The sequence below is a fragment of the Eschrichtius robustus genome, chromosome 19, assembly GCF_028021215.1.
Source record: "Eschrichtius robustus isolate mEscRob2 chromosome 19, mEscRob2.pri, whole genome shotgun sequence".
Taxonomy (NCBI): Eukaryota; Metazoa; Chordata; class Mammalia; order Artiodactyla; family Eschrichtiidae; genus Eschrichtius; species Eschrichtius robustus.
Window position 1 is genome coordinate 57,557,561 of NC_090842.1, and position 24,560 is coordinate 57,582,120.

The window sequence follows — 24,560 nt, forward strand, 5'->3', positions numbered from 1 at the left end:
TGTGCCACGGTGGTTCCACAAATGTTTTCCCCTATAACCCCGAGGATCAAGATCTTTGTTGCAACAGAGGAATGGGCAGCAGAAGAGGTATTTAAGGGTCCTGGTGAGCAGTCTGCTCTTAGGAGGGTGGACCTCAGCATGCCACCTAATGACTTCTTTCCTCCTTCTCCCTCTCTCTCTCTTCCTTTCTAAAGATAGCTCTTTCATGAGCAATGACCTGATGGGTCCATATGTTGTGCAGGGTATAGTTGTTCCCTTGAGTGTTCTATTTCTCCATATCTATATTTATATATCAGAAATTTTAGCACTGATTCAATAATTTATCAAATTTGCAGGCTGTACTAAGTGTTCATCAATTGTCCCAATACCGCCTTTTGTAGCAATTGCCCCTTTCCTTCAGTTCAGGATCCAATCTGTGATTATGCATTATATTTAGTTGTAGCCTCTTTTTCTTTAATATGGAATAGATTCTCCACTTTTGTCTTTTTGTTGTTGTTGTTGCTGTCATTGACCACAAGAATTACAAATATATTTAAATATTTACAAATATATTTACAAATATATTCTCAGACCTGGGAATTGGACTATACACAGCCCTCCCGGGGAGAAGAGAAACACCTTACATGTTCTGACAGCACTGCGCCTTTGGCTTGTTTTCAGTGGTTGGTGGAACAAGAAAAGGAATCACATTGTTGCTTGGGAACATGTCATTTTCACGTCTGTCTGGCATTTACTTCTGGGAAACTATGTGGTATATCTCTGTCAAGATTGTCTGAAAAGTAGCTTCTACATTTGTAGAGTCTAGAGCAGATGTCTCAGTGAATGATAAACCATTCTTTTCTGCAAAAGCTCTTGCTTCATCTGTAGGAACTGCCCTGAAATGACGCAAATCACTCTTATTGCCCACAAACATGGTAACAATGTTAATATCAGTGTGATCTCTCGGTTCTGTCAGCCATCACTCTGCATTTTCATATGTGAGATGTTTAGCAATATCATAGACCAATAAGGCACCTACAGCGCCACGATAGTGTGCTGATGTTATAGCTCGGTATAGCTCTTGCACTGCTGTGTCCCATATCTGTGCCTTTATTGTTTTCCCATCAACCCGGATGCTTCTTGTTGCAAACTCTATTCCAATGGTGTTCTTGCTTTCAAGATTAAACCCATTTCGAGTAAATCAAGACAGGAGATTACTCTTTCAAACCCCAGAACCTCCAATAAGGACAACTCTGACGAGATAGTTGTACTCATTGTCACGGGTACACACTGAAGCGAAGGGACGGGAGCAGCAGTGGTATCGGTGGGACCAGGCGGCGTCGCTGCAGGGGTAACCCGAGCGCCGAGCTTCAGCTGCTGGACTGGGTAAAGCCACTTTTGTCTCTTTTTTGGCCACGCCGCGGGGGTTGAGGGATCTTAGTTACCCGACCAGGGATTGAACCCAGGTCCTTGGCAGTGAAAGCGGGTGTCCTAACCACTGGACCACCAGGGAATTCCCGACCTTGACATTTTGAATAGCATAGAATAGCTGTTTTGGAAATTGTCCAGATCTCAACTAGGATTTGCTTGATGTTTTCTTGTGCATTTTTTCCAGTACATTTTTTAATCCTTTGGAAGGCAAAGCCTTTTTCATTAGACACTTAACATGGCACTGTATCAAAGCCTAGCCTTTGGCTTCCATAAGCTCTAAAGAAGTGGGTTTTGCAGAAAGCCCTTTCAGTTTCCAGTGTCTGTTGTCTCACAGTTTCATGAGGCTTCATGTTTAAGACTTTATGGATAAGATAATTAAATGTAACATGACTGTTCAGAGTAGCCTAAAACTAACAGGACATTTCAGATTACCTGCAGCTAGGTTTTTTTTTTTTTCTTCCATAAATCTGCCTGTAGACTTGGCTCACTCTTTTTTTTTCTTTTCTTTTCTATTTTTTTTTTTTTTTTTCTTATTTGGTTGCACCGGGTCTTAGTTGTGACAGGCAGGCTCCTTAGTTTCGGCTCACCAGGTCCTTAGTTGTGGCATGTGGGCTCCTTAGTTGTGGCATGCGAACTCTTAGTTGTGGCATGCATGTGGGATCTAGTTCCCTGACCAGGGATTGAACCAGGGCCCTCTGCATTGGTAGCATGGAGTCTTATCTACTGCACCACCAGGGAAGTCCCTTGGCTCACTCTTTTAAAAAATTAATTAATTAATTTTGAAAAATTGAAGTATAGTTGGTTTGCAATGTTGTGTTAGTTTCAGGTGCACAGCAAAGTGATTCAGTTATATATATATATTTTTTCAGATTCTTTTCCATTATAGGTTATTACAAGATATTGAATATAATTTCCTGGCTTTACAGTCGGACATTGTTGTTGGTTCACTCTTTAAGAAAAATTCTAATTCCTCTTTAAAAAAAAAATACCCTATTTTTACATACTGTAAAACTCCCTCTTTACAGTGAGGTTTTACATAGATTCTTATAACCATTGCAGATAGGATGCAGAATAATTCCAACATCCCAAAGAGTTGCTTGTGCTTCCCTTTGTACTCAGATCCTCCCCCCGTCTTTAATAGCCTGCTGAAAACTTGATTCATCCCAGCAAAACTGATTTTAGACTTTAGGCCTCCGGAACTTTGAGAAAATTAATTTCTGTTGTTTTAAGACACCAAGTGTGTGGTAATGGGTTGTAGTAGCCATAGGACACTAGTACAGATCTTGGTACTAGAAGTGAGGTGCCACTGTAACAAATACCTAAAAATGTGGATGACTTTGGAATTGTGTAATGAGTAGAGGCTGGAAGAATTTTGAGGCACATGATAGAAAATGCCTAGATTACCTTAAACAGATTGTTGGTAGAAATATGGATGTTAAAGACACTGTTGGTGAGGACTCAGAAGGAAATGATGAATATGTTGTTTGAAATTGGAGGAAAGAGGATCCTTATTATATAGTGGCAGAAAGCTTAGCTGAATTGGCTATTACAGTTGTATGGAAAGCAGAACTTGTAGACAATGAACTTGGATATTTAGCTGAGGATATTTCCAAGCAAAGTGTTGAAGATGTGATCTGGTTTCTTCTCACTTCTTATAGTAAAATGAGAGAGGGCAGAGATAAATTGAGGAAAGAAATATTAAGCAAAAAGGAGCTGGGACTTGATGATTTCAAGGAAATTCAAGAATAGGAAATTTATTAACTCATTTGGGTAAATACCAAAGAGCACGATTGCTGAGTCCTATGATAGACAATGTTTAGCTTTGTAAGAAACTGCCAAATTGTCCTCCAAAGTGGCTGTACCATTCTGCATTCCCACCAGTGATGAATGAGAGTTCCTGCTGTTCCACATCCTTGTCAACACTTGGCCTTGTCAGTGTTTGGGATTTTAGCAGTTCAATAGGTGTGTAGTGGATATCTCAGTATTTTTTTAATTTGTTAATTCCCTGATGAAATATGATGTTAAGTATTTTTTCATATGCTTATTAGCTATGTGTATATCTTCTTTGGTGAGGGATCTGTTCAGATCTTTTGCCCATTTGAAAATTGTTTTTTTTTCTTATTGCTGAGTTTTATGTCTTTTTTTGTGTATTTTGGATACAAGTCTTTTATCAGATATATGCTTTGCAAATGTTTTCTCCCAGTCTGTAGCTTGTATTTTTCATTCTCTTAACTGTCCTTTGCAGAACAGAAGTTTTGATTTTTTTAAAAATTTATTTATTTATTTTTGGCTGGTTGTATCTTTGCTGCGGTGCACAGGCTTTTCATCGCGGTGGCTTCTCTTGTTTCGGAGCACGGGCTCTAGGCCCGCGGGCTTCAGTGGTTGTGGCTCGCGGGCTCTAGAGCGCAGGCTCAGTAGTGTGGCTCACGGGCTTAGTTGCTCCGTGGCATGTGGGATCTTCCCGGACCAGGGATCGAACCCGTGTCCCCTGCATTGGCAGGCGGATTCTTATCCACTGCACCACCGGGGAAGTCCCAGAAGTTTTGATTTTTAATGTAGTCCAACTTATCAATTGGAAAGTACATTTGGTGTTGTATCTGAGAAGTCACAGTCAAACCCAAGGTCACTTAGGTTTTCTATGTTATCTTCTAAAAGTTTTCTTCTTTTTCATTCTACATTTAGATCCTTGATCCATTATGAATTAATTTTTGTGGAAGGTGTCAGGGCTGTGTCTAGATTCATTTCTTGTTTCCATGTGGATATTCAGTTGTTCTGGCATCATTTGTTGAAAAGACTGTATTTTCTCCATTGAATTGCATTTGATCCTTTGTCAACATTTAATTAATTTATTAATTAATTAGGTTGTACTGGGTCTTTGTTGCATCAGGCCGGCTCCTTAGTTGCAGCTTGCCAACTCCTTAGTTGTGGCACACAGGCTCCTTAGTTGTGGTATTCGAGCTCTTAGTTGTGGCATGCATGTGGGATCTAGTTCCCTGACCAGGGATCGAACCCTGGCCCCCTGCATTGGGAGCTCGGAGTCTTAACCACTGCACCGCCATGGATGTCCCCTCAACATTTATTTTTGAATGTTGATCCAGCCTTCTACCCTGGGAATAAACCTCACTTGGTGTATTACTCTTTTTATATATTGATGGATTTAATTTGCTAATATATATATTTTTTAATTTGCTAATATTTTGTTGAGAATTTTTGTATCTATATTCATGAGGGATATTGGTCTGTAACTTTCTTTTCTGTATTATCATTGTCTTGTTTTGGCATCAGGGAAATACTGGCTTCATAGAATAAGTTGAGAAGTGTTTCCTTATTTTCTGTTTTCTGGAACAGATTGTGGAGAAGGATGCTATGTAGCTAATATACACTGTGTTGGATATTACATGTCAAAGCCTCGTTTTTAATTTATTTATTTGGCTGTGTTGGGTCTTAGTTGCAGCACTTGGGATCTTTCGTTGCAGCGAGTGGGCTCTTCATTGCAGCGTGCGAGCTCCAGAGTGCACGGGCTCAGTAGTTGCCGCACGCCGGCTTAGTTGCCCCTCGGTATGTGGGATCTTAGTTCCCCGACCAGGGATCGAACATGCGTGCCCTGCATTGGAAGGCAGATTCTTAACCACTGGACCACCAGGGAAGTCCCAAAGCCTCATGGGTTTTTTTCTGTTTTTTGTTTTTTTCCTCCTGGCATTGTCAGAGAGTGTAGGTATTACAAATAAATGGATTTTCCATATAACTGGAACTGATCTTTTCAATAGCAAATGGGAAAAAAGTTTTTTAAAACTGAGGTATAACTGACATACATATATTAGATTCAGGTGTACAACATAATGATTTGTATATTTTGTGAAATGATCACCACAGTAAGTCTAGTTAACATCTGTCATACGTAGAATTTTTTTCTTGTAATGAGAACTAAAAAAAAAAAAAAATCACTTTTAACGTAAAAGCCACGTTTTAATACTTTGTTTTGTGGTAACTTTTTGGGAACCCTGTGAACCATTTTTTCTCCATTTCCTGCTGGATCCTGCTGGACCATTAGGGGGAGAATGGAATCTTGGTAGAGGAACAAGGGGTTCTTTCCTTCCTGTTTGATTGTTATTCTGTGAATATTACCACAGCAACAGTCCTTCACTTCAGCGGAGAGGGCAGAAAAAGCATTCTAGGCAGAGGGAACAGTCAGTGCAAATGCCTGGAGACATAAATAATCCATGCACAGTAATAGAAGTTTGGTGAGCTTGGGGAATAGGATCTGTTTAGTGACATGTGATGAGAAACGAGACTGGGAGAGGAGGGCAGAGCCCAGGCTAGAAACGGTCTTGGAGACTAGCCCAGGGAGTTTGGAATTTCTCCTTTAAGCTTTTGTTCTTCAAACTGCAGGTCATAACCCATTAATGATTCATGAGCAGCTCGACGGGCTGCAACAAGCATTTAAAAAATAATAAAATAAAAGAGAAGGGAAGACAAAATATCAGAGTGCCTCTCATGAGTAAAAAAGCACTGCTCCAGCTATACAGATATCTGTGTGCACGTGTGCATACAGGTTTGCATGCGTCCCGGGAGCAGCCACGTGTGGAACATCCTGAGTTTGAGTCAGGGGTGATGTGACATCTAAATTCCTATCCCCCTACCTCCTTTCTCCAAAACATTTCTTCTGAGAATCACCCCTGTCCTCCAGAGTTCCTCTGGGGGCAGGGGCTCCATCTGAATTATCTCTGGAACCTCAAGAGAGGCACACTGGAATCCAACTGTCTTTCATCCAAATCTGCCTTTGTCATGTCCTAACTGTGCTACTTTGAGCAGATTCTTGTTTTTGTAGACAAGAATGTCTTCTTTTTTAAAAAAAAAAAAAAATATTTATTTTATTTATGGCTGTGTTGGGTCTTCGTTGCTGTGTGCGGGCTTTCTCTAGCTGCGGCGAGCGGGGGCTACTCTTCGTTGCGGTGCGCGGGCTTCTTGTTGCAGTGGCTTCTCTTGTTGTGGAGCACAGGCTCTAGGGCGCAGGCTCAGTAGTTGTGGCGCGCGGGCTTAGTTGCTCCGCGGCATGTGGGATCTTCCCGGACCAGGGCTCGAACCCATGTCCCCTGCATTGGCAGGCGGATTCTTAACCACTGCACCACCAGGGAAGCCCTAGGCAGATTCTTTAACCTTCCTCTGAGTCTGTGTGCTCATTTGTAACAAGGATCATCATAGAGTCACCTCGCAGACACTTTATTTGTTTGAATGAGTGCATGCATAAGTGGTGTTATGGATTGAACTGTCAAGAAGGTACTCTGAAGTTGGAACTCCCAGTACCTCAGAATGTGATCTTATTTGGAAAAAGAATCACTGAAGATATAATTAGTTAAGATGAAGTCATCCTGGAATATGACTGGTACACTTATAAAAAGATGGCCAGTAAAAAAGGACAAAATAATGTCATTTGCAGCAACATGGATGGACCTAGAGATGATCATACTAAGTGAACTAAGTCAGACAGAGAAAGACAAATATCATATGATATCGCTTATATGTGGAATCTAAAAAAAATGGTACAAATGAACTTATTTACAAAACAGAAATAGAGCCACAGATGTAGAAAAGAAACTTACGGTTACCAGGGGGAAAAGGGGAGAGGGATAAATTGGGAGATTGGGATTGACATATACACACTACTATATGTAAAATAGATAACTAATTAGGACCTACTGTATGGCACAGGGAACTCTACTCAATACTCTGTATTGGCCTATATGGGAAAAGAATCTAAAAAAGAGTGGATATATGTATATGCATAACTGATTCCCTTTGCTCTACACCTGAAACTCACACAACATTGTAAATCAACTATACTCCAATAAAATTAAAAAAAAAAAAAAAGATGGCCATGTGAAGAGAGACAAACACAGGGACGACACCATGTGATGACAAAGGCAGAGTTTGGAATTACACAGCTGCAAGCCAAGCAACTCCAAAGACCAAGAGCTGCAAACCACCAGAAGCTAAGAAGAGGCAAGGAAGGATTCCCCTACAGGTTTCAGAGGGAGCATGGCTCCGCTGACACCTTGATATTGGATCTAGCTTGCAGAACTCTGAGACAATACATTTCTGTTGGTGTAAGCCACCCAGCTTGTGATACTTTGGTCTGGCAGTTCTAGGAAACTCATACAAGGGGCTCAGCACAGTGCCTGGCACATAGCAGGCACTCAACACGTGCTACTTGTGCCTGTCATTACGGCAAGAGCAGGATTCTTGTTTTGCTAGAAGAGAGTAGTGAAAAACAAGCTACCCAGAAACATCACCACTGTCATCCGCCCATTCCTGCAGCCATTGAGTTTTAAAGCTCAACACCAGGCTATGTTTCAATCTTCAAATAATTCCTGTGAGGAAGGAGACAGATGAGAGGCTCAGGAAGGCCCAAAGAGTTAGCAGCAAAGCCTGGACCAGAATCCAGGGCTCCTGTTAACACCTCCGCCCCAGCACTGTCTCTTTGCTGGGCTGGGTCACTGGCTCTTCCAGAGCAACAAAGCTGAGACTGCCCTATCTGGACAGGTGAGATCGAGGCATTGGTGGCTAGAATGTGACTTCTCTTGGCACCTTTGGTAATGCCTTGATGGACTCCTGCTTTTCCCTTTTCAGGTGTAAGTTTGAGGACACTGGAGATTAATACTTGTTCTCTCTTCCCTCTCGTCTCCCTTCTTGCTGGGCAAAGACTTACTAGCCACTCTATCTTCCCCTGGAGATATGCCTCATTGGCAGAACCCAGCTAGTTCCAGCCCCTCCTTTCCTCTCTTGACTCTTTCTCAGAAGGAACTTTCAGCTTGGAGATCTGACGTCTGCCACCAGAGGGGCTGGGAATGAAGTTCCCAAGGATGTGGGCAAAGGAAGCTTTGATGCTAAAATTCTAAGCATCAAGAGTTCCAAGCATCAGTAATTCAAATGTTCTGAGTCTAAGGTTCTGGGAATCCGAGATTCCAAGATTATGAATTGTGGACTCTGCCGTTCCAAGATTCGACTGTTTAGTTATGCCACAATTCTAAGATTCCCCCAGGTGAGGTTTCTAGAAACCTTTTAAAGTGACATGCACAGGGATGGATAAAGTTTGATTCTGACTCTGGATTGTTAAATAGTGTGTTTGTAATAATAAAGAGTGTGACCCTGTGGATCCTTATTTCCCTCCAATGAGTAGGAAGCAGCCAATTTGTGGAAACCAAGTTGCCAAACACAGATCATGGAAATTGAGAAACTTGAGAATCATAGCCTGTTATGAAACTTGCAGGGTTCAAAGGACCAGCTTTCCTCTCACTTGACCTCAATCACTGGTCCTTCAAGTGTGGCAAGTTTTGTGGATGCGGGGATCTGTGTAGCATTTAGATCTAAGGTTAGATCTAACTCTAGATCTAACACAAAGATCTAAAGCTGATGTGTATGAATGTTCAGATTGTGCAATGCTGAAGGATGCCACTTCTAAGGGGACATAACGCTAACTTATCTGAGAGTAAGCAGGTGATTCAGACTCTCACAGATCTCAGATCCACCAGAGAGAGCCCCACCTTCAGAAACTCATAGGAAATATGTATACACTCAGGAGAACATGCAATCATATACTCGAATGCCTGCATGCACACATGCGCACACACACAGACATGGCTGTGCTGCTTCCAAACTTCTCCTGGCATTTTCTCTGAAAATGTTTCTCTCTCCCACCCAATTCTTTAAGAAGTCTGACTCCTGTCCCCAGGTCTGACTCTGATCGGACACAGTAGCCTTATCTGGTGGTGGGGACGAAATATGCTCTGGCATCCAAAGTGTGCACGAGTGAGCAAGGGTGTGGGCAAGTGTGTAGTGAAGCCAGGTCAGCTGCCTGTGAGGGCTCTGGAAAAAAATCTCCTGGACAGAGCTGTTCAGGTTGTGTAATAGTATGATAAGTTGTTGTTTTTTCACTTGAGGAAGGGGTGTTTTTTAAGAATCTGCCCAAATGACTGTGGGCTAAGTATAGCCATCCCTATATAGATCTGTGTTCATGTACTTGCTGAGTACTTACTTGTGTTCTGTGGGACCTCAGATAGAGACTTAAACTCTCTGGACCTCATCTTTGTTACCTGTAAAATGGGCATGAATACTGTTCCCTGTGACATAGGTTTGTGAGCATTAAGTGAGGTGAGTATATGACGCTTTTAGCATAGAGCTGACACAGTGTACTTGCTCAATAAATAATATCTGTTATTGTTACTATTCAAAGTATAGTATAAGGTTTCTTTTCCTCTCAACCCACCTCTAGCAAGGTGAACAGAGTCCGTTTGTTTCTTCCTCTCCTATCCACCTTGCCCCTTCCTTCCCCTGACCCCCATCCATCATCCCCCCATCCTTAGCCCCGCCCCTCACCTAACCCCGCCCCACCCCTCCCTCCCCCATTTGCTCCTCCCACCAGCCCCACCCTGGCACAACCCTGGCTCACCGGGGCAGGAAACCTCATGGTGTAGTTTCGTGGGATGGTGACAAAGCTCACGTGTTTGGGGGACACGTCGATGTCCAGGGGCAACTGTGGGGACTTGAAGCGGAAGTTCTGCATGATGGTGGTGAGGAAGAGAAAGAGCTCCATTCTAGCCAGGCCTTCTCCGAAACAGTACCACTTTCCTGAAGGAACAGCAGGGAGGCATGGAGGTGAGGCTTGTTCTCATTGCTACCTTGACCCCACTACCGACCCCCGGCTGTATTCTCCCAGGGAGGACGGACTGGAATATCGAGGCCTGAGAGACTTTCAGAGAAGTTGCTACTCCTCTCTGAGCCTGTCTCCCTAGAACATGGGGTGGGGTGAAGCAAAACAGGCTGTAGCAATGGGAACTTTAGGTGCCCCTTCTCCTCAAATACACACTCAAATATGGCTGCTGTGCCATCGCCTTTCTAGGAATCTGAAGAATTTAAGTGACCTTGGACAAATCTCTGGCTCACTCTGGGCCATGATATTCCCCATCTCTGAAATGGGTACGATCATCCCTTTTCTTTTGCCTGGGCCCAGGTTCTTGGTAGTTATGGGGGTTGCAGCTGGTTGGCTCCAGGGTATATGGTAAGAGGGACTTCCAAGTTGGAGAAAGTTACTAGGTTACACCTTAGAGATGAAGGAGGCCCCTGGTGGTGTTGGCTTGGCAGTGTGTCTTACCGATGGAGAAGGGCACAAAAGCATCACTCTTCTTAAACTGCCCCTTCTCATCCAGGAAGTGCTGGGGGTTGAAATCTCGCTGGTTGGAGAAGAACTTGGGGTCTCTCAGCACGGAGCCCAGCGTAAGGAACACTTCGGTGCCCTGGTTGGGAGGAGGGAGGGGACTTTGATAAGGTAGAGTTGGGGATGGGTGTGCTGAAAGCACCTGGGGGTGGAGGGGGAATTTGTGTGACCTAGGTGAAGGGAAGTGGGAGGCATGGGAGTTGGGGTCCTCTGAGGGAGGAGCTTTGGGGGACATGAGATTCATGGTCCCGAGACAGGAAGTTTGGCAGCCATGGGGTTCATGTCCCCTGAGAAGGGAAATTTGAGGAACATGGGCTCTGTGTCTCCTGGGGCAGAAGGTTTCACGGACATGCAGTTCGTGTCTCCCAAGGCAGGAGGTTGGGGGAACAAGGGGGTTATGTCTCTTGAGACAAGAATTTTGGGGGGACATAGGGTTCATATTCCCTGAGGCAAGAGGTCTGGGGAGATATGGGATTCAGGAGTCTCTGAGTGGGAAGGTGGAAGGGACACAGTAGTTGGGAAGGTCTTTGAGGGAGCGGGACAGGGGCTGGGAAGCTTCTAAGGGGAACAGGGTGCGGGGTCACAGGGAGTGGGTTGGAGATCCCTTTAGGCTGGGTGGGGCAGCACCTTGGGGAGGAGGAAGTCTCGAAACTCGGTATCCTTGGTGATTCTGCGGGCCGGGCCCACGGGGATCATGTCTCAGAATCTCTGGGTCTCGTGGATCACCGCCTCTGTGTAGGGCATCTTGGCTCCATCCTTGAACTTGGGCTGATGGCTCTTGCCAATCACGTGGTCAATCTCCTCATGGGTTTTGGCTTGGGGAAGAGGGGGATTGTGTTTAGCTATTGTGAGGACTCAGGGCAGGGATGATTGTCCAAGTAGGTACAACATGCATGACATCCACATGTGACATGGACATAGAACATTCAGGCCATAGGCACTGTTGGTGCAGGGTCTTGTTCACCTGGTCCTGCCAAAATCACAGGGGAGGTGCAAGGGAAGAGTCTTGGGGGGTGGTCTGGAGGAGCAGGCAGTGGGCACTTGGTTGGTTCCGTGTGGGAACTATACACCGATCAGTTCAGATATTTTCAATATTTTAACAGCTGGTGAAATTCGGCTGGTGCCTATCAGCGAATATCACCTTGTCCCTGGATAGCAGGGCATGTCTGAGGGTCCAGGGACCTGGGAGAGGTGGGACCGTTGCAGCGGGCTTAGAGGAATTTTGAGGGTCTGTGGCCCCCACTTCCTTGCCCCCTCCAGCCTTACCCTCCACATCTGGGTGCTTCATGAGCAGCAGGGTCGTGCTGACCGTCTCAGTGCCCGCAAAGAAGAGGTTCAGTGTGGTCAGGACCAGGTTCTTCAAGTAGAACTCCGTGTTAGGGTTCTTCTTCTCCTGCGTGGAGAGGGGGCTTAAGGCTGAGCCCACTCCCCCATGCTCTCAGGGCCCTTCTGGGGGTTTTCCTTTTGGACCTGCCTCTTTTAGATCCAGACCAAAGGTGGGAAGAGAGACTCTATTTCTTTGTCTTTTTCTTTTTTTTGTGGCACCACCTTGGGGCATGCAGAACTTCCCCGATCAGGGATCGAACCCGTGTCCCCTGCAGCGGGAGTGCGGAGTCTTAACCACTGCGCCACCAGGGAAGTCCGAGGGACTCTATTTCTGCCAGGCTCTCTCCGGGCCTCCAGGCCTTTGCCCAGGCTGCAGGCTTTGCCCCAAAATGCCCTCCTCACACACTTTCCCAGCTGACTATTTGTCCTTTAATTATCAGCTTAGTTGTCATTTTTTAAATGGTAGGAATGTTTAGAAACAGAAGGATAGAGAGGCAGCGAGTGAGAAAGGGGGACAGAGAGATGGCATGACAGAATGAGAGCGTTAAAGAGAGACACATTTTCTGAGACACAGATGCAGAATTTTAAGCAACAGCAGCATATTCCTTCACTAAAAATATTGACGCTTACTATGGAGAAATCCCTCCCTGGATCCTTTCACCTTCAACTTCAGACTCCATAAAGCCCCATCTCCTTCCATCATAGAAGGGAGACTGACATCCAGATGGGGGTGGGGACCCTCCACTGTTGCATAGTAAAGCCAGGTCCCCTGTCCACACAGGTGTATCTGATACCAGGGAACGAAAGGTGAGTGCAAGGTGGTGAAAAGCACCAACCTTAGAGTCAGAGAAGGGTCTGAGCTAGGGTCCACTGCTTCCTCGCTGTGTGACCTCAGACTGGGCACTTATACTCTCTGGGCCTCAGTTTCCTCATTTGTAAAATCGGGGTCATAATAGAGAGCCTACTCCAAGAGCTAAATAGGTGTGTGCTAAATAGGTGGATACCATAAAGCATTTAAATTAGTGCCTGGTACATGGCAGTGTTGTAGAAATGCTTGCTATTATGATTTGCATGCACAAGTCCTGCCTGAGGACAAGGGCTCAGTAGATGGAACAGTGATGGTTAATTATCATTGGGATTGTGAGAATTATTAGGATGGGGGATGATTTCAATGGGCCTCTGTTCTCCACCACCCCCAGCCTGCTTTCCCTCTGCTTGGCTTTGGACCTCTCCTTACTGGCTGCTGGCGTGTACCTCCTGCATGCGGATGAAGAAGGAGTCGATGAGGTTCCATGGGGAGTTGGGATCCAGAGCGCGTTGGCTCTGCTCCACCTTCTCGGCTATGAAGTCCTCCAGCCCCTGCAGCTCCTTAAATGCCTGTTGCTGGGGCCCTGGCAGGTGTTTCGTCGCTGAGTAGAACATCTCACAGAGCTGAGGGTGGGGAGAGAAGAAGGGAAGGGAAGGACAGCTGTCAGTGCTCAGGACCCAGTGGGAGTCGGACCTGTCGCAGGGCAAGGAAGGCCCTGGGTTAAAGGCACCTACCCAGATGTTTAGGTATTTCGATGGGGCTGGATGGGAATAGATATCTAAGTTTTCACATGAGTTAAGTGTGAGGGTCCCTGTCCAAGAATTAAAGTGAGATGGCCTGGGACACATATCCAGGTTTCAGAAGTTCAGGTGATGCTGGATTGGAGCATACATCTGGTGTTCATATATTCAGGTGAGGTTGGCTTGGGAGACACCTGTCCAGGTGCTTAGCTGTTTAGGTGGGACTTGGAAGGGGGAGGTCACCTAAGTGTTTAGGCATTCAGGTGGTCTCAGTTGGAAACAACTGTGTGGATATTTAGGGGATCTGGATTGGGGGCTTCTGTACAGGTGTTGAGGTATTAAAGTGGGGCTGCTGTGCAGGTGTTAAAGTGGGGAGATACCTGTTCAGGTGTTCATATATTCAAATGGGCCAATAGGGGGCACTTCTGTAGGTATTTGAGTGAGCTGGGCTGGAAGACACTTATTTGGGTGCTTGGGGAACAATCTGTCCAGGTGTTTACATGTTTAGGGGTCTTGGTTTGGGGTACCTGTCTAAATGTTGAGATATTTAAGCAAGCTGGGTAGGGGGCACTGTCTAGATATTCTAGTGGGCTGGTTTGGGACACCTGTGTAGATAACAAATGATTTTGCTGGGCTGAATTTTCCGGCACCAGGTGTTCAGGAAGCGGGCTGAGGTGATCACTTGTCCAGGTGTTAAGAAATTCAGATGGAAAGATAGAATATCTTAAAAGGGAGCATCTGTTAGATATTAAGGTAAGTTGGGGTGAGGACACCCGCGCTGGTGAGAAGAGAAAGCTGGGTTGAGCACATGTATCTTGCCTGCAATGTCTATTTTTTTTCGTTCATTTTTTTTTTTTTTTTTTGGCGCGGGGAGCATCTTTTGACATATCCAGGTGTGCTTGGAGACTGAGTATTGGGCACCTGTCCCGGGTTCTGGTGCAACTGTTCAGTTGTCCGAGAGTGGGGGGCTGGTTTTGAGGGGATCCTGTCTGTTGGAGGATGGGAGTTTGGGGCGCCTGTCTTGGTGTGGAGGAGCAGTTGGCAGGTTGAGGTAGAGGCATGGTAGAGCCAGGCTGGGACGGGTTACCTGGCCGGTAGACATAGCTGTGAGCTGGAAGCTTCCCAGCATCCTACGCAGCAGTGACAGGAATTCTTTGTCCTCGTAGTCAAAGCGGCCCCCGAAGACGATGGAGCTGATGACATTGGAGACGGTTCGGCTCAGGAAGAAGGTGGGATCGAGGAAGGCGCCTGGGGGACGGGGTGGGGTTGGGGAGAGACAGGGATTTGGGGGAGAGTCAGCTTGGCGGTCTGATGCCAGTCTGCGAATTTGAGGAGGGCACGGAAGTGTTGAGCCAGACTTCCAGCCTCAGACCCCAGAGCTGGGAGGCCGGACGCCTTCGCCCAACCTGGACCCCTTCCGGGGCCAGAATGCGTGTGTCGGTGCCGGCTGTCTTCCTCCTCCTCCTCCTCCTCCTCGCGCTCTCCGGGGTCCCCCCACTCACCGCGCGTGCCCCGGCAGACCTCGATGAGGAAGCCCGCCTCCCCCTGGATGCGCTCCTCGATGCCGCGCTTGCCCACGCCGAAGTCCCGCAGTGTGGTAACGGAGAAGCGCCGGGGCTGCTCGGCGCGCTCCCAGTTGCCGAACGCCAAGCCTGCAGAGGGAGCGTAGGCGTCGGGGCGGGGCAGGCCCAGACCAGCCGCCTGGCCCGGAGAGCCGGAGAGCGAGAGAAAGGTGGGCAGAGAGCGAGTGGGAGATGGAGCCGGGAGGGGAGGGGTGGGGAGGGAGGGAAAGAGGGTGGGAGGAAGCAAGGGAGGGAAGGAGGGGGGTGGGCGGGGGAGAAAGAGAGAGACAGAGACAGAGAGAGACATACAACTCAGAGAAACGCAGAAAGAGACAGAGACCGAGTTGCAAGAACAGAATCAGAAGGAGAGAGGCAGGAAAGATAACACCGAGAAAAGAGAGATACAGAGACACACACAGGAAGAGAAAGAGACAGAGGAGGGAAGGAGGGGAAGTGAGATACTTGGAGATCTGGGAGGCGGATATAACAATTGTGAAGGATTCTAAAACTGAGCTGGAGAAGAGAGAAAAATAAGGAGAGAGAAACGGAGAGGGTCTGGGAGGAGGAGAGACTGTCACCAGGAGATGGAGGCATGGGGATTTTGAAACAGAAGTAATGTGAGATTCTAAGACTAAGAAAGAAGAGAGAGAGGGAAGGGGAGAGAAGCCTGGGGAAGCACAGAAGTTGAAAAGGAGAAAAAGACAAAAAGGCATATGGAGATAGAAGACCAGGGTTCCAAAGCAGAAGTCCCAAGAGCTTCTAAGAGATCCAGAGAAAGAAGAGACATCTAGTGAAAGAGAACAGGGAGATAGGGGAGAGAGAGGCAGGGAGAAATAGAGATGCAGAAATGCTAAGACAAATTAGAGACAGAGGGGGCGGCAACAATTAACAGGAATGGGGACAGAGAATACCAGAGGAAGTCAGGAGAAGAAGGCTGGGGACACTGAAGCCATCAAGTCTGCCTGACCACACCCCCCTGCCCCCCCGCTCCGAGGTCCCCCTCACCATAGCCTTTGAAGAGGCTGTTGAAGTTAGCCTGCTTGCCTCGTCCACCGAATTCCTCAGCCTGGTCCACCAGAGCCTCCGTCACAATGTCATATCCATACAACACCACGACCCACCAGGGCCCCAGGAGGACCGTGAACACAGGGCCATAGCGCTCGCTGATCTGATGGAGGTGAGTGGGAGTGGTTAGAGAGCAGCCTCTACTTTGAACTGGCCCTGTACCCAGATCTCACATACCGAGATGCATTTCCCTACAGGTTCTGACAGTCAAGGAGCTGGACATCCCAAGATGTGGTCTTTCCTGGCCAGGACCCTGATGCTGAATCTTTAAAACTCCCCTTTCCTTTCCTATGACTCCGGTCCAACGTTGTCAATTCCCAGACACAAAGCCCCAACCAAACTGGGCAGGCCACCACCCCTAACCCATCCCGCCCATCTCTCTGCCTTGGGACACCTTCATGAAGGAGTTGTACATCTGCTTGGTGTTCAGCTGCAGGTAGTTCCCGACGAAGGGCAAAGGGGTGGGTCCAGGAGGCAGTTTCCCCTGGAGCTTCCTCTGCCGCCGGACAGACATCAAGACCAGTATAGTCAGACAGGCCGGCAAAGCCACAGGAAGCAGCCCTGAGGCCAGCATGGTGGCACTGGGGGTGACAGTCAGTTGGTGATGTCTGGGATGGTTTGCTTTTATACTACCTGGGAGAGAAGGGCCGACTTTGGTCCTGATTACATAATTGTCTCATTTCACCTCCCAACTATACTCCCCTCTATGCTCCCCACCTAGCTTGGGACAGAGCCAGCAAGGAAGGAGGAGGGGGACCTCAGATCAGATTAACAGAGAGTGGGCCCCAATATGGGATTTGTGGTTCCCTCGGGAGGGACTGCCCTAGGCTGTGGAGGACAGTAGGTAAGTTCCAGAATTGAAGATTTTGGAATATTTGCTTGGGGGAGCCCCTGAGCTTTGGATTTGGGATCTCAGAGTGAGAAGGGACCCCAAAGTGGTGGATTTTGGGGTCTTGGGAAAGAAGAATTCAAGGATCTGGATATAAGGGTATTAGAATGAAACAGGATGTGTGGCTGTGGATTTGGGGGTCTTTTGGTGAGGAGAGATGTAGGTGAAGGGTCTCATAGTGGGGGGAGATTCCAGGGAATGGGTTTGAGGGTCTTGAGGTGAGAAAGGACCCCGGGCTGTGGATGCGGTGTTCCTGGGAGGAGAGTCCAGCTGGATCATGGGGTCAGCATCTGACCCCAGATGTTGACCTGCTTTTACTTTGGACACAATGCTGCCTCTTGATTCCCAGAATTCTCATTGGGACCTCAAAGTGAGGTCAGGATAGGGGTCATAAAACTGACTATCTGTGGCTGGGCAAGAGGTAGAAGACCATAGCTGCACTTCCATGGAACTTCCCACAGAACTGGAGAAGAGTAACTCACGGTCTCAGCTGGCAGAGGGACTGGCCAGGGCTTGGAAATAGTAACAAACACCAATATGATACTGAAAAATCCCAACTGTCTCAAGGATTAGAATTCACAGAGAGCCCCAATGGTTCCCAACCCAGATCCTTAGGGAAGCCCACTACATCAATTGTATCATTTCCATTATTATTATTATTATTATTATTATTATTATTATTATTATTATTATTATTATTAATGTTTCCCATTTTACATGTGGGTATACTGAGGACAGAAAACAGAGAGTGGGCAAGGGGCACACATGTGAACCCTTTCTCTCCTGCTCTGCACTCACTTCCCCTTCCTGCGATTGCGTTTCCCCACCAGTGGAAAGGGAGTATTTGGGAAGAGAAGGTTGTATTTGAGGGTGTGTGAAGTCCCCGTTAGACATGATTCCTGGTGTGTCAGGGCTGTTATTAGCAGGCAGAGAGAACTATGTCAGGAGAGATTTGGGTAAACTCCAGTGTCAGAAGCAGAGAGGGGCCCTGGGATGCTGAAAGTGGGAGTAGAGAAAAGAGGAGTGGTCCTGCTGTTTTTCCCTCACTGACATTTTTCCTTAATAATGTTGGTTACCCCTGGTAAACACCAACTGTGAAGATTAAGTCCAGGTATGTGTGGTGTGATCCAAGAACAAAGAACAAGATAAACTCAAAGGGCCAATAGTGCCGGAACAAAGAGTTACAGGACTCCTATCACTTATGCATCTTTGTGCAGTGTGTGTTTGTGCATAAGTGAGTATCTATACCTCTTTATGGCTATATGTGCACATCTGTGTGAGTGCCTGACAGGATGTGAATGTGTCCGTTGCCAGTGTGCCTGAATGCATGCCAATCTCTGCATCTGCCTGTGGGTAACATGAGTACATGCTTTGGGATATATGTCTGTTGGGGGATATTTACATGTGTGTCTCTGGGTCCAACACGTAGACTGTGTATTCACATCTATGTGTGTGCATGTACAACTTGTGACTATACATAAGTGTATGGATGTTTTTGTGTGTTTATTCTGGTGTGGTATGTAGGCATGCAGGCCACGTTGTGAACATGGGAATGTCTGAGATCTGCTTGTTCCTTTCTGTGTTTGGATTCCAAGAGCCCTGGCCCAGCTCCATTTCCCTAAGTCTTTATTGAATTTGTTACAATATTGCTTCTGTTTTATGTTTTGGCTTTTTGCCGGTGAGGCATGTGGAATCTTACCTCCCCCACCAGGGATCGAACCCGCACCCCCTGCATTGGAAGGTGAATACTTAACCACTGGACAGCCAGGGAAGTCCCTCCATTTCCCTTCTTAAAAAACAAACCAACAAATAGTTCCCTTATTTTTCAGGATATTACCTCCTTCAGTCTTCAAGGGTCATACTAAGTAGAAAAACTTCCATAGGACAGATGTGTTCTGAGAACATTCTGAGGTAGGTCACTCCCATTGGATCAACTATTTCTCAGAAAATTCTCTTTCCCACAGTATTATCCCCAGGCTCTTAAGCCTTTTAATAGAGGCATTCAACCAGTGTTTATTGAACCCACTACTTCATGCCAGCTTGTGCTGGGTGATGTTGAGGGCACAGGGGTGACCAAGACAGCCCTGGGACCTGCCCTCATGGAGCTCTCACTCCAGAGGGGGAGACAGATCAGTCACCAGACAAGGACAGCTCAGAATGGATAGTGCTGGGATGAGAAGGCACAGGCAGAGGGGTCAAGGTCAAGATGGGGGGGGGCACAGGCAGAGGGCTCAGAACTGGGATGAGGAGGCACAGGCAGAAAGGTCAAGGTCAAGGTGGCGGGGCTCAGGGTTGGGACACCTGATTCAACCTTGTTGCTTCTGGGTAAACCACTAGAGGGCTCAGTAGGAATTTTTCCATGGAAGGATAGGGAGAGTTGGGAGGGAGAGTTCCAGGCAGAGGAATCAGCTTGTATAAAGGCCAGAGGCCCGTGGAGCATGGTTGAGAGCTTGTTAGAGCACAGAGATCTGGCGCCGTGTTCACTGGTGAGTCTGGAGCCATGAGCAGGTGTCCGATCTGGTGGACCATATGCAACTGGGTTGGGGGAGTTTGGACTCTCATAGAAGTCATAGAAGCTCTGTCCTGAAGCTACGGGGAGTCTTCAGATTTTTGGAGATGAGACCATAAGCCGAGAGATGAGGAAGTGACTTGTACAGGTGAGAGAGGACAGGACCATGGGGATGGGGAGAGAGGGTGGGTTGGAGAAAGATATGGAAGGAAGAACTAATTCTTCCTTGGTTATATGTTGACTTTGCTGTGGTGAGGGAGGAGGCTAGTGTTGGGGAGAGATGGTAGTGTTGTTTATTGGTTTGGGGACACAGGTCAAGAGCAGGTCTGAGGCAAGAGAAAACGAGCTCAACTTTGGACGTGTTGAACCATGGCATAGTCCCTGCTCTTAGGGATTTCTTAGACTAGTGGGAGAGCAGACCTGGATAAATTAAAGTCCTCAATGATGCCATTAGTTTTAATTAGTAATTATTAGTAATAAATTACTACTTAGGGTTGAGGATTGGGAAGGCCTGGTAGGGGAGGTGTCATTTGAACTGGGTCTTGTGGGATGAGTTCACAGGTAAGGGAAGAGAGCAGGGCGGTCCGAGCCAGGTCTTGGATATGTGAGATGGATGGAACAGAACAGGTATATTTCACAGTAACACCTCCCTGCTCCCTGTCCCAACTTTATCAATTAACTCTCTATCCTCTACCCCCTAGCCTGAACCAAAACTCTTAGGAAGAACCTGGCTCATGCCCACAAGTGTGCCTGAAATGTATGACCCTGTCCAAATGAGAATCTTTTTTTAAAAACTGAAGTGAAATTTATACACCATAAAATGTTCAGCGGCATTTGGTACATTCACTGTGTTGAGAAACCACCACCTCTAACTAGTTCCAACAAATTTCCAAACAAGAATCTTTTTTTTTTTTTTCTTTTGGCCACACCGTGTGGCTTGTGGGAATCTTAGTTCCCTGACCAGGGACTGAACCCACACCCTTGGCAGTGAAAGCATGGAGTCCTAGCCATTGGACTGCCAGGGAATTCCCTAAATGAGAATCTTAAGTTAGCCTTCTTGTTTTAAATTTAAATACTAGTACTGCAATAGTGATATCATTCATTGAACTTAGCATCTTACTGTGTGACATTTTTAATGAGTGTGATCTTATTAAAGTCCTCATAGCAAGCCTATGGTGCTGGTTTTGTCATCCCCATTTTGCAAATGAGTTAAGTAAGGTCCAAAGAGTTGGAAGTGAGTTGCTTTGGGTTTCACAGGCAATAAAGGTAGAGCCTGAACATGGCCTCGTGTGACTGACTAACTTTCATGCTCTTCACCACCACTCTAGACTGCCAAGCTCCACCTTTTCTTCTTTATGAACCATCAGAAAACTGTCCTTGATAGCCTGTGGCTTTTTTTTTTTTAATTATTTTTTTAAAAATTTTATTTATTTATTTATTTATTTATGGCTGTGTTCGGTCTTCGTTTCTGTGCGAGGGCTCTCTCTAGTTGCGGCAAGTGGGGGCCACTCTTCATCGCGGTGCGCGGGCCTCTCACTATCGCGGCCTCTCTTGTTGCGGAGCACAGGCTCCAGACGCGCAGGCTCAGCAATTGTGGCTCACGGGCCTAGTTGCTCCGCGGCATGTGGGATCCTCCCAGACCAGGGCCCGAACCCGCGTCCCCTGCATTGGCAGGCAGATTCTCAACCACTGCGCCACCAGGGAAGCCCCTAGCCTGTGGTTTTTGAAAAAATTCCTTGTAAGCCTGAAACAAAACATTCCAAAATGTTAAAGATGTATATTTAAAAGGTCTCTTAATAGGGAGGAGACTTGACCTTTTATTGTTTTTGTATTCTTTGGAACATTAACCAAAGACCTGCTCAACCAGTGTTACCATCCAGGCTATTGGCAGTGAAATGGTGAGTGAGCCTGGAGAGCAAGGGGTTTGGTCGGGGAGTGAGATGTTTGTGTTTCAGATTTCAGTGATGACAAAGATCAGGGTAGGGCTGGTGGGAGGGTGGGCTGGAATGCAGTGAAGTAGAAGGCCAAAAAAGAGAACAAAGTCAAGTTTCCTTTTGTCTGATTGTTTGGACAGCTCATGCCCATGGCCACTGAAGTGGCTCCTTCTCAGAAGAATGTCAGGTCTTGGAGTAGAGAGAGGGGGCAAAGTTTGCTAGATGACAGGGATGAAGGAGGCAGACTCAAAAAAGAAAGAATTTTTTTTTTTTTTTTTAATGTGGGAGTCGTTGCACAGAAGTGGTATTTATTTATTATTTTTGGCTGTGTTGGGTCTTTGTTTTTGTGCGAGGGCTTTCTCTAGTTGTGGCAAGCGGGGGCCACTCTTCATCGCAGTGCGCGGACCTCTCACTATCGCGGCCTCTCCTGTTGTGGAGCACAGGCTCCAGACGCGCAGGCTCAGTAATTGTGGCTCACGGGCCCAGTTGCCCCGCGGCATGTGGGATCTTCCCAGACCAGGGCTCGAACCCGTGTCCCCTGCATTAGCAGGCAGATTCTCAACCACTGTGCCACCAGGGAAGCCCAGAAAGAACTTTTATAAGTGGATGTTGTGGTCATACTCTAGACGTGCTCTGAGGAGTTTCTGATTCTGGTTATGGTTGAGTAGCTTCTATAGGGACAAGTATCCTGAAAATAACAACTATAAACTCAGAATAAAGCATTAAAAAAAACCCCAATTCCCTGAAATTGCCGAAAAGTGAATAAAGCAGGCAGATACTGAAGGGAGCTAGAGGAAGAGAATTTCCTGTTTATTATACATTTTGGCCTGAAGGCAAGCCCTGGAAGGTGCCGTGGAGGTGGCTAAAACACAGATAGAAACATTGGAATTTTTCTGACTTGAAGAACCAGAGGACAGAGTTTAGGGTGATTATAACACCTGGTGGTAGTGGCAGTAGAATCTCAAAAAAGGAGAGAGACAGAGAGGGGGAGCCCCAAATTCTATGTATAAACTCTGTCCAAATTTCTGACTGATTGTTGAACTATTTATGTGCTGGAAAACTCCAAGCGGTGTCAGCCAAGGCTAAAAGAACTGAAATAAGATTTCAGAGCTGAGCCTTTGAGCTCAGTCAAATTAACTGCTCCCTGAAAACAAAACAAAATAAATCAATATTCTTCAGCAGAACATAACAGAATCCAGAGTCTCTACAATGTACCACTTGCAATATCCAGGATAAAATCCAAAATTACTAGGCATATGAAGATACGGGAAAATATAACCATACTCAAGAGAAAAGGAAATTGATGGAGAACAACACTAGCATGACCCTAATGTTGGAATTTAGCAGACAAAATTTTAAAAACACCTGTTATGTCTGTGCTCAAGGATGTCAAAATGGTATTGAGACATAAGAGGTATTGACCCTAATTCTGACCCTGAGACTCATTGGAGGTGGTTGAATGAGTAACTTTCATTGGAGAGAGTGTTAGAAAAGCTATGCTCTTAAGAGGAGAGACTATTCAGAGTAGGACTGGGAAATGGAAAGAAAATTTGGACACGTGGTTCATTTATTTAGCAACTATTAATAGAACACCTGCTAAAGTGGCCAAGATGGCAAAGCAGGAAGACCCTGAGCGCACCTCATCCCACAGGCACACCAAAATTACAACTATTTACAGAGCCACTATTGATGAGAAAGACCTGAAAACTAGCAGAAAAGATCTTCTACAGCTAAAGGTATAAAGAAGGAACCACAATGATGTGGGTAGGAAGGGCAGAGATGCAGCATAGTCAAGACCTATACCCCCAGGTGGGCAACCCACAAACAGGAGGACAATTACAATTGTAGAGATTCCTGCCAAGGACCGAGGGGTTCCAAACCCCACACTGGGCTCCCCAGCCAGGGGGTCCTGCAGCAGGAAGATGAGCCCCCAGAACATTTGACTTTGAAGGCCAGTGGGGGTTATTTTCAGGAGCCAAGTCTTGAGCCATGGCCAAAGTTTCTGTTGTTGTTTTTTTTTAAAGCCACTCAGTTTGTGATACTTTGATATGGTACCTAGGAAGCTACCTGTCTTAGCAAGCTAATACATCCATTAACAGAAAAATGGATAAGCAAAATATGGTATATCCATACAATTGAATTGTATTCAGCCATAAAAAGGAATAAAGTACTGATACATACTGTCACTAGCAGGAACCTTGAAAACATTATGCTAGGCAAAAGAAGCCAGTCACAAAAGACCACATATTGCGTGATTCCATTTATATGAAAGTCAAGAACAGAGAACCTATAGAGATAGAAAGTAGATTAGTTGTTGCTTAGGGTGGGGTGTGGGGTGACAGAGTAGGGGAGTGACACCTAGAAGGTATGAGGTTCATTTTTGAGGTGATGAAAATGTTCCAAAATCGACTGCAGTGATGATTGCACCTATCTATGAATGTATCAAAAAACATTCAATTATACACTTTAAGTGGGTGAATTTTATGACATGTGAATTTTATCCCAATAAAACCTTTTTAAAAGCCAAAAAAAAGTAAAGAAAATGTCCTCTCTGACTCATATATCCTGATGTGTTCTTCCTGTCAGTGAAAGTATAAAGACAATTGATTCACCTAATTTCTGAGATAAACTTACTCCAAGGAAATAAAAGGGATATCGACTCTCTCAAAACTTTCTCGTACCATCTGGTGTCACCCCAAACCCTTGGGCTTCTCTTCTTGCATCATAGCCTTCGACACTATCCTGTCCTTCCATCAGAGCCCTGGCTACTCTTGCTGTCACTGTCCAGAGATGTTAGCCTTCTTCACTTCACTGTGAGCCCCATGAGGTCACTGAATGAATCTATCTTGGTCACCTTTATGGCATCAGTTCCTTCCACAGGGCCCCATTTAGAATAGGAATGTGTGTTGAATGACTACGGTGCCTTATAGCTCTTGGAATTTCTAGGAAGTATCTAATTGACTCTCCTCATCAATAAAAGTGAAGGTGGGTACAAGGCATTACCATTTCTTGTCCAACGTGAGACACCCCTAACAGCAATCTTCACTACAGAGGTACCCATTAGGTGACTCTCCATGGTGGTCCTAGTCTCTCACTGCCCAACTCT

At 46.2% G+C, this 24,560-nt stretch overlaps 1 protein-coding gene and 1 pseudogene across 1 annotated transcript; both read right to left on the reverse strand.

Moving 5' to 3' along the window:
- Nucleotides 1-730: 730 nt before the first annotated feature.
- LOC137752429 (ras-related protein Rab-11A pseudogene) lies at nucleotides 731-7,631 on the reverse strand (annotated as a pseudogene).
- Nucleotides 7,632-7,760: 129 nt separating this feature from the next.
- Nucleotides 7,761-16,696, reverse strand: LOC137752431 (cytochrome P450 2A13-like). The gene is given in 10 exon segments (XM_068527137.1): nucleotides 7,761-7,778; nucleotides 9,857-10,035; nucleotides 10,559-10,700; nucleotides 11,249-11,436; nucleotides 11,888-12,014; nucleotides 13,202-13,378; nucleotides 14,583-14,743; nucleotides 14,998-15,147; nucleotides 16,063-16,225; nucleotides 16,517-16,696. Coding segments are annotated over 10 exon segments (1,485 nt in total).
- Between the last annotated feature and the right edge of the window lie 7,864 nt (nucleotides 16,697-24,560).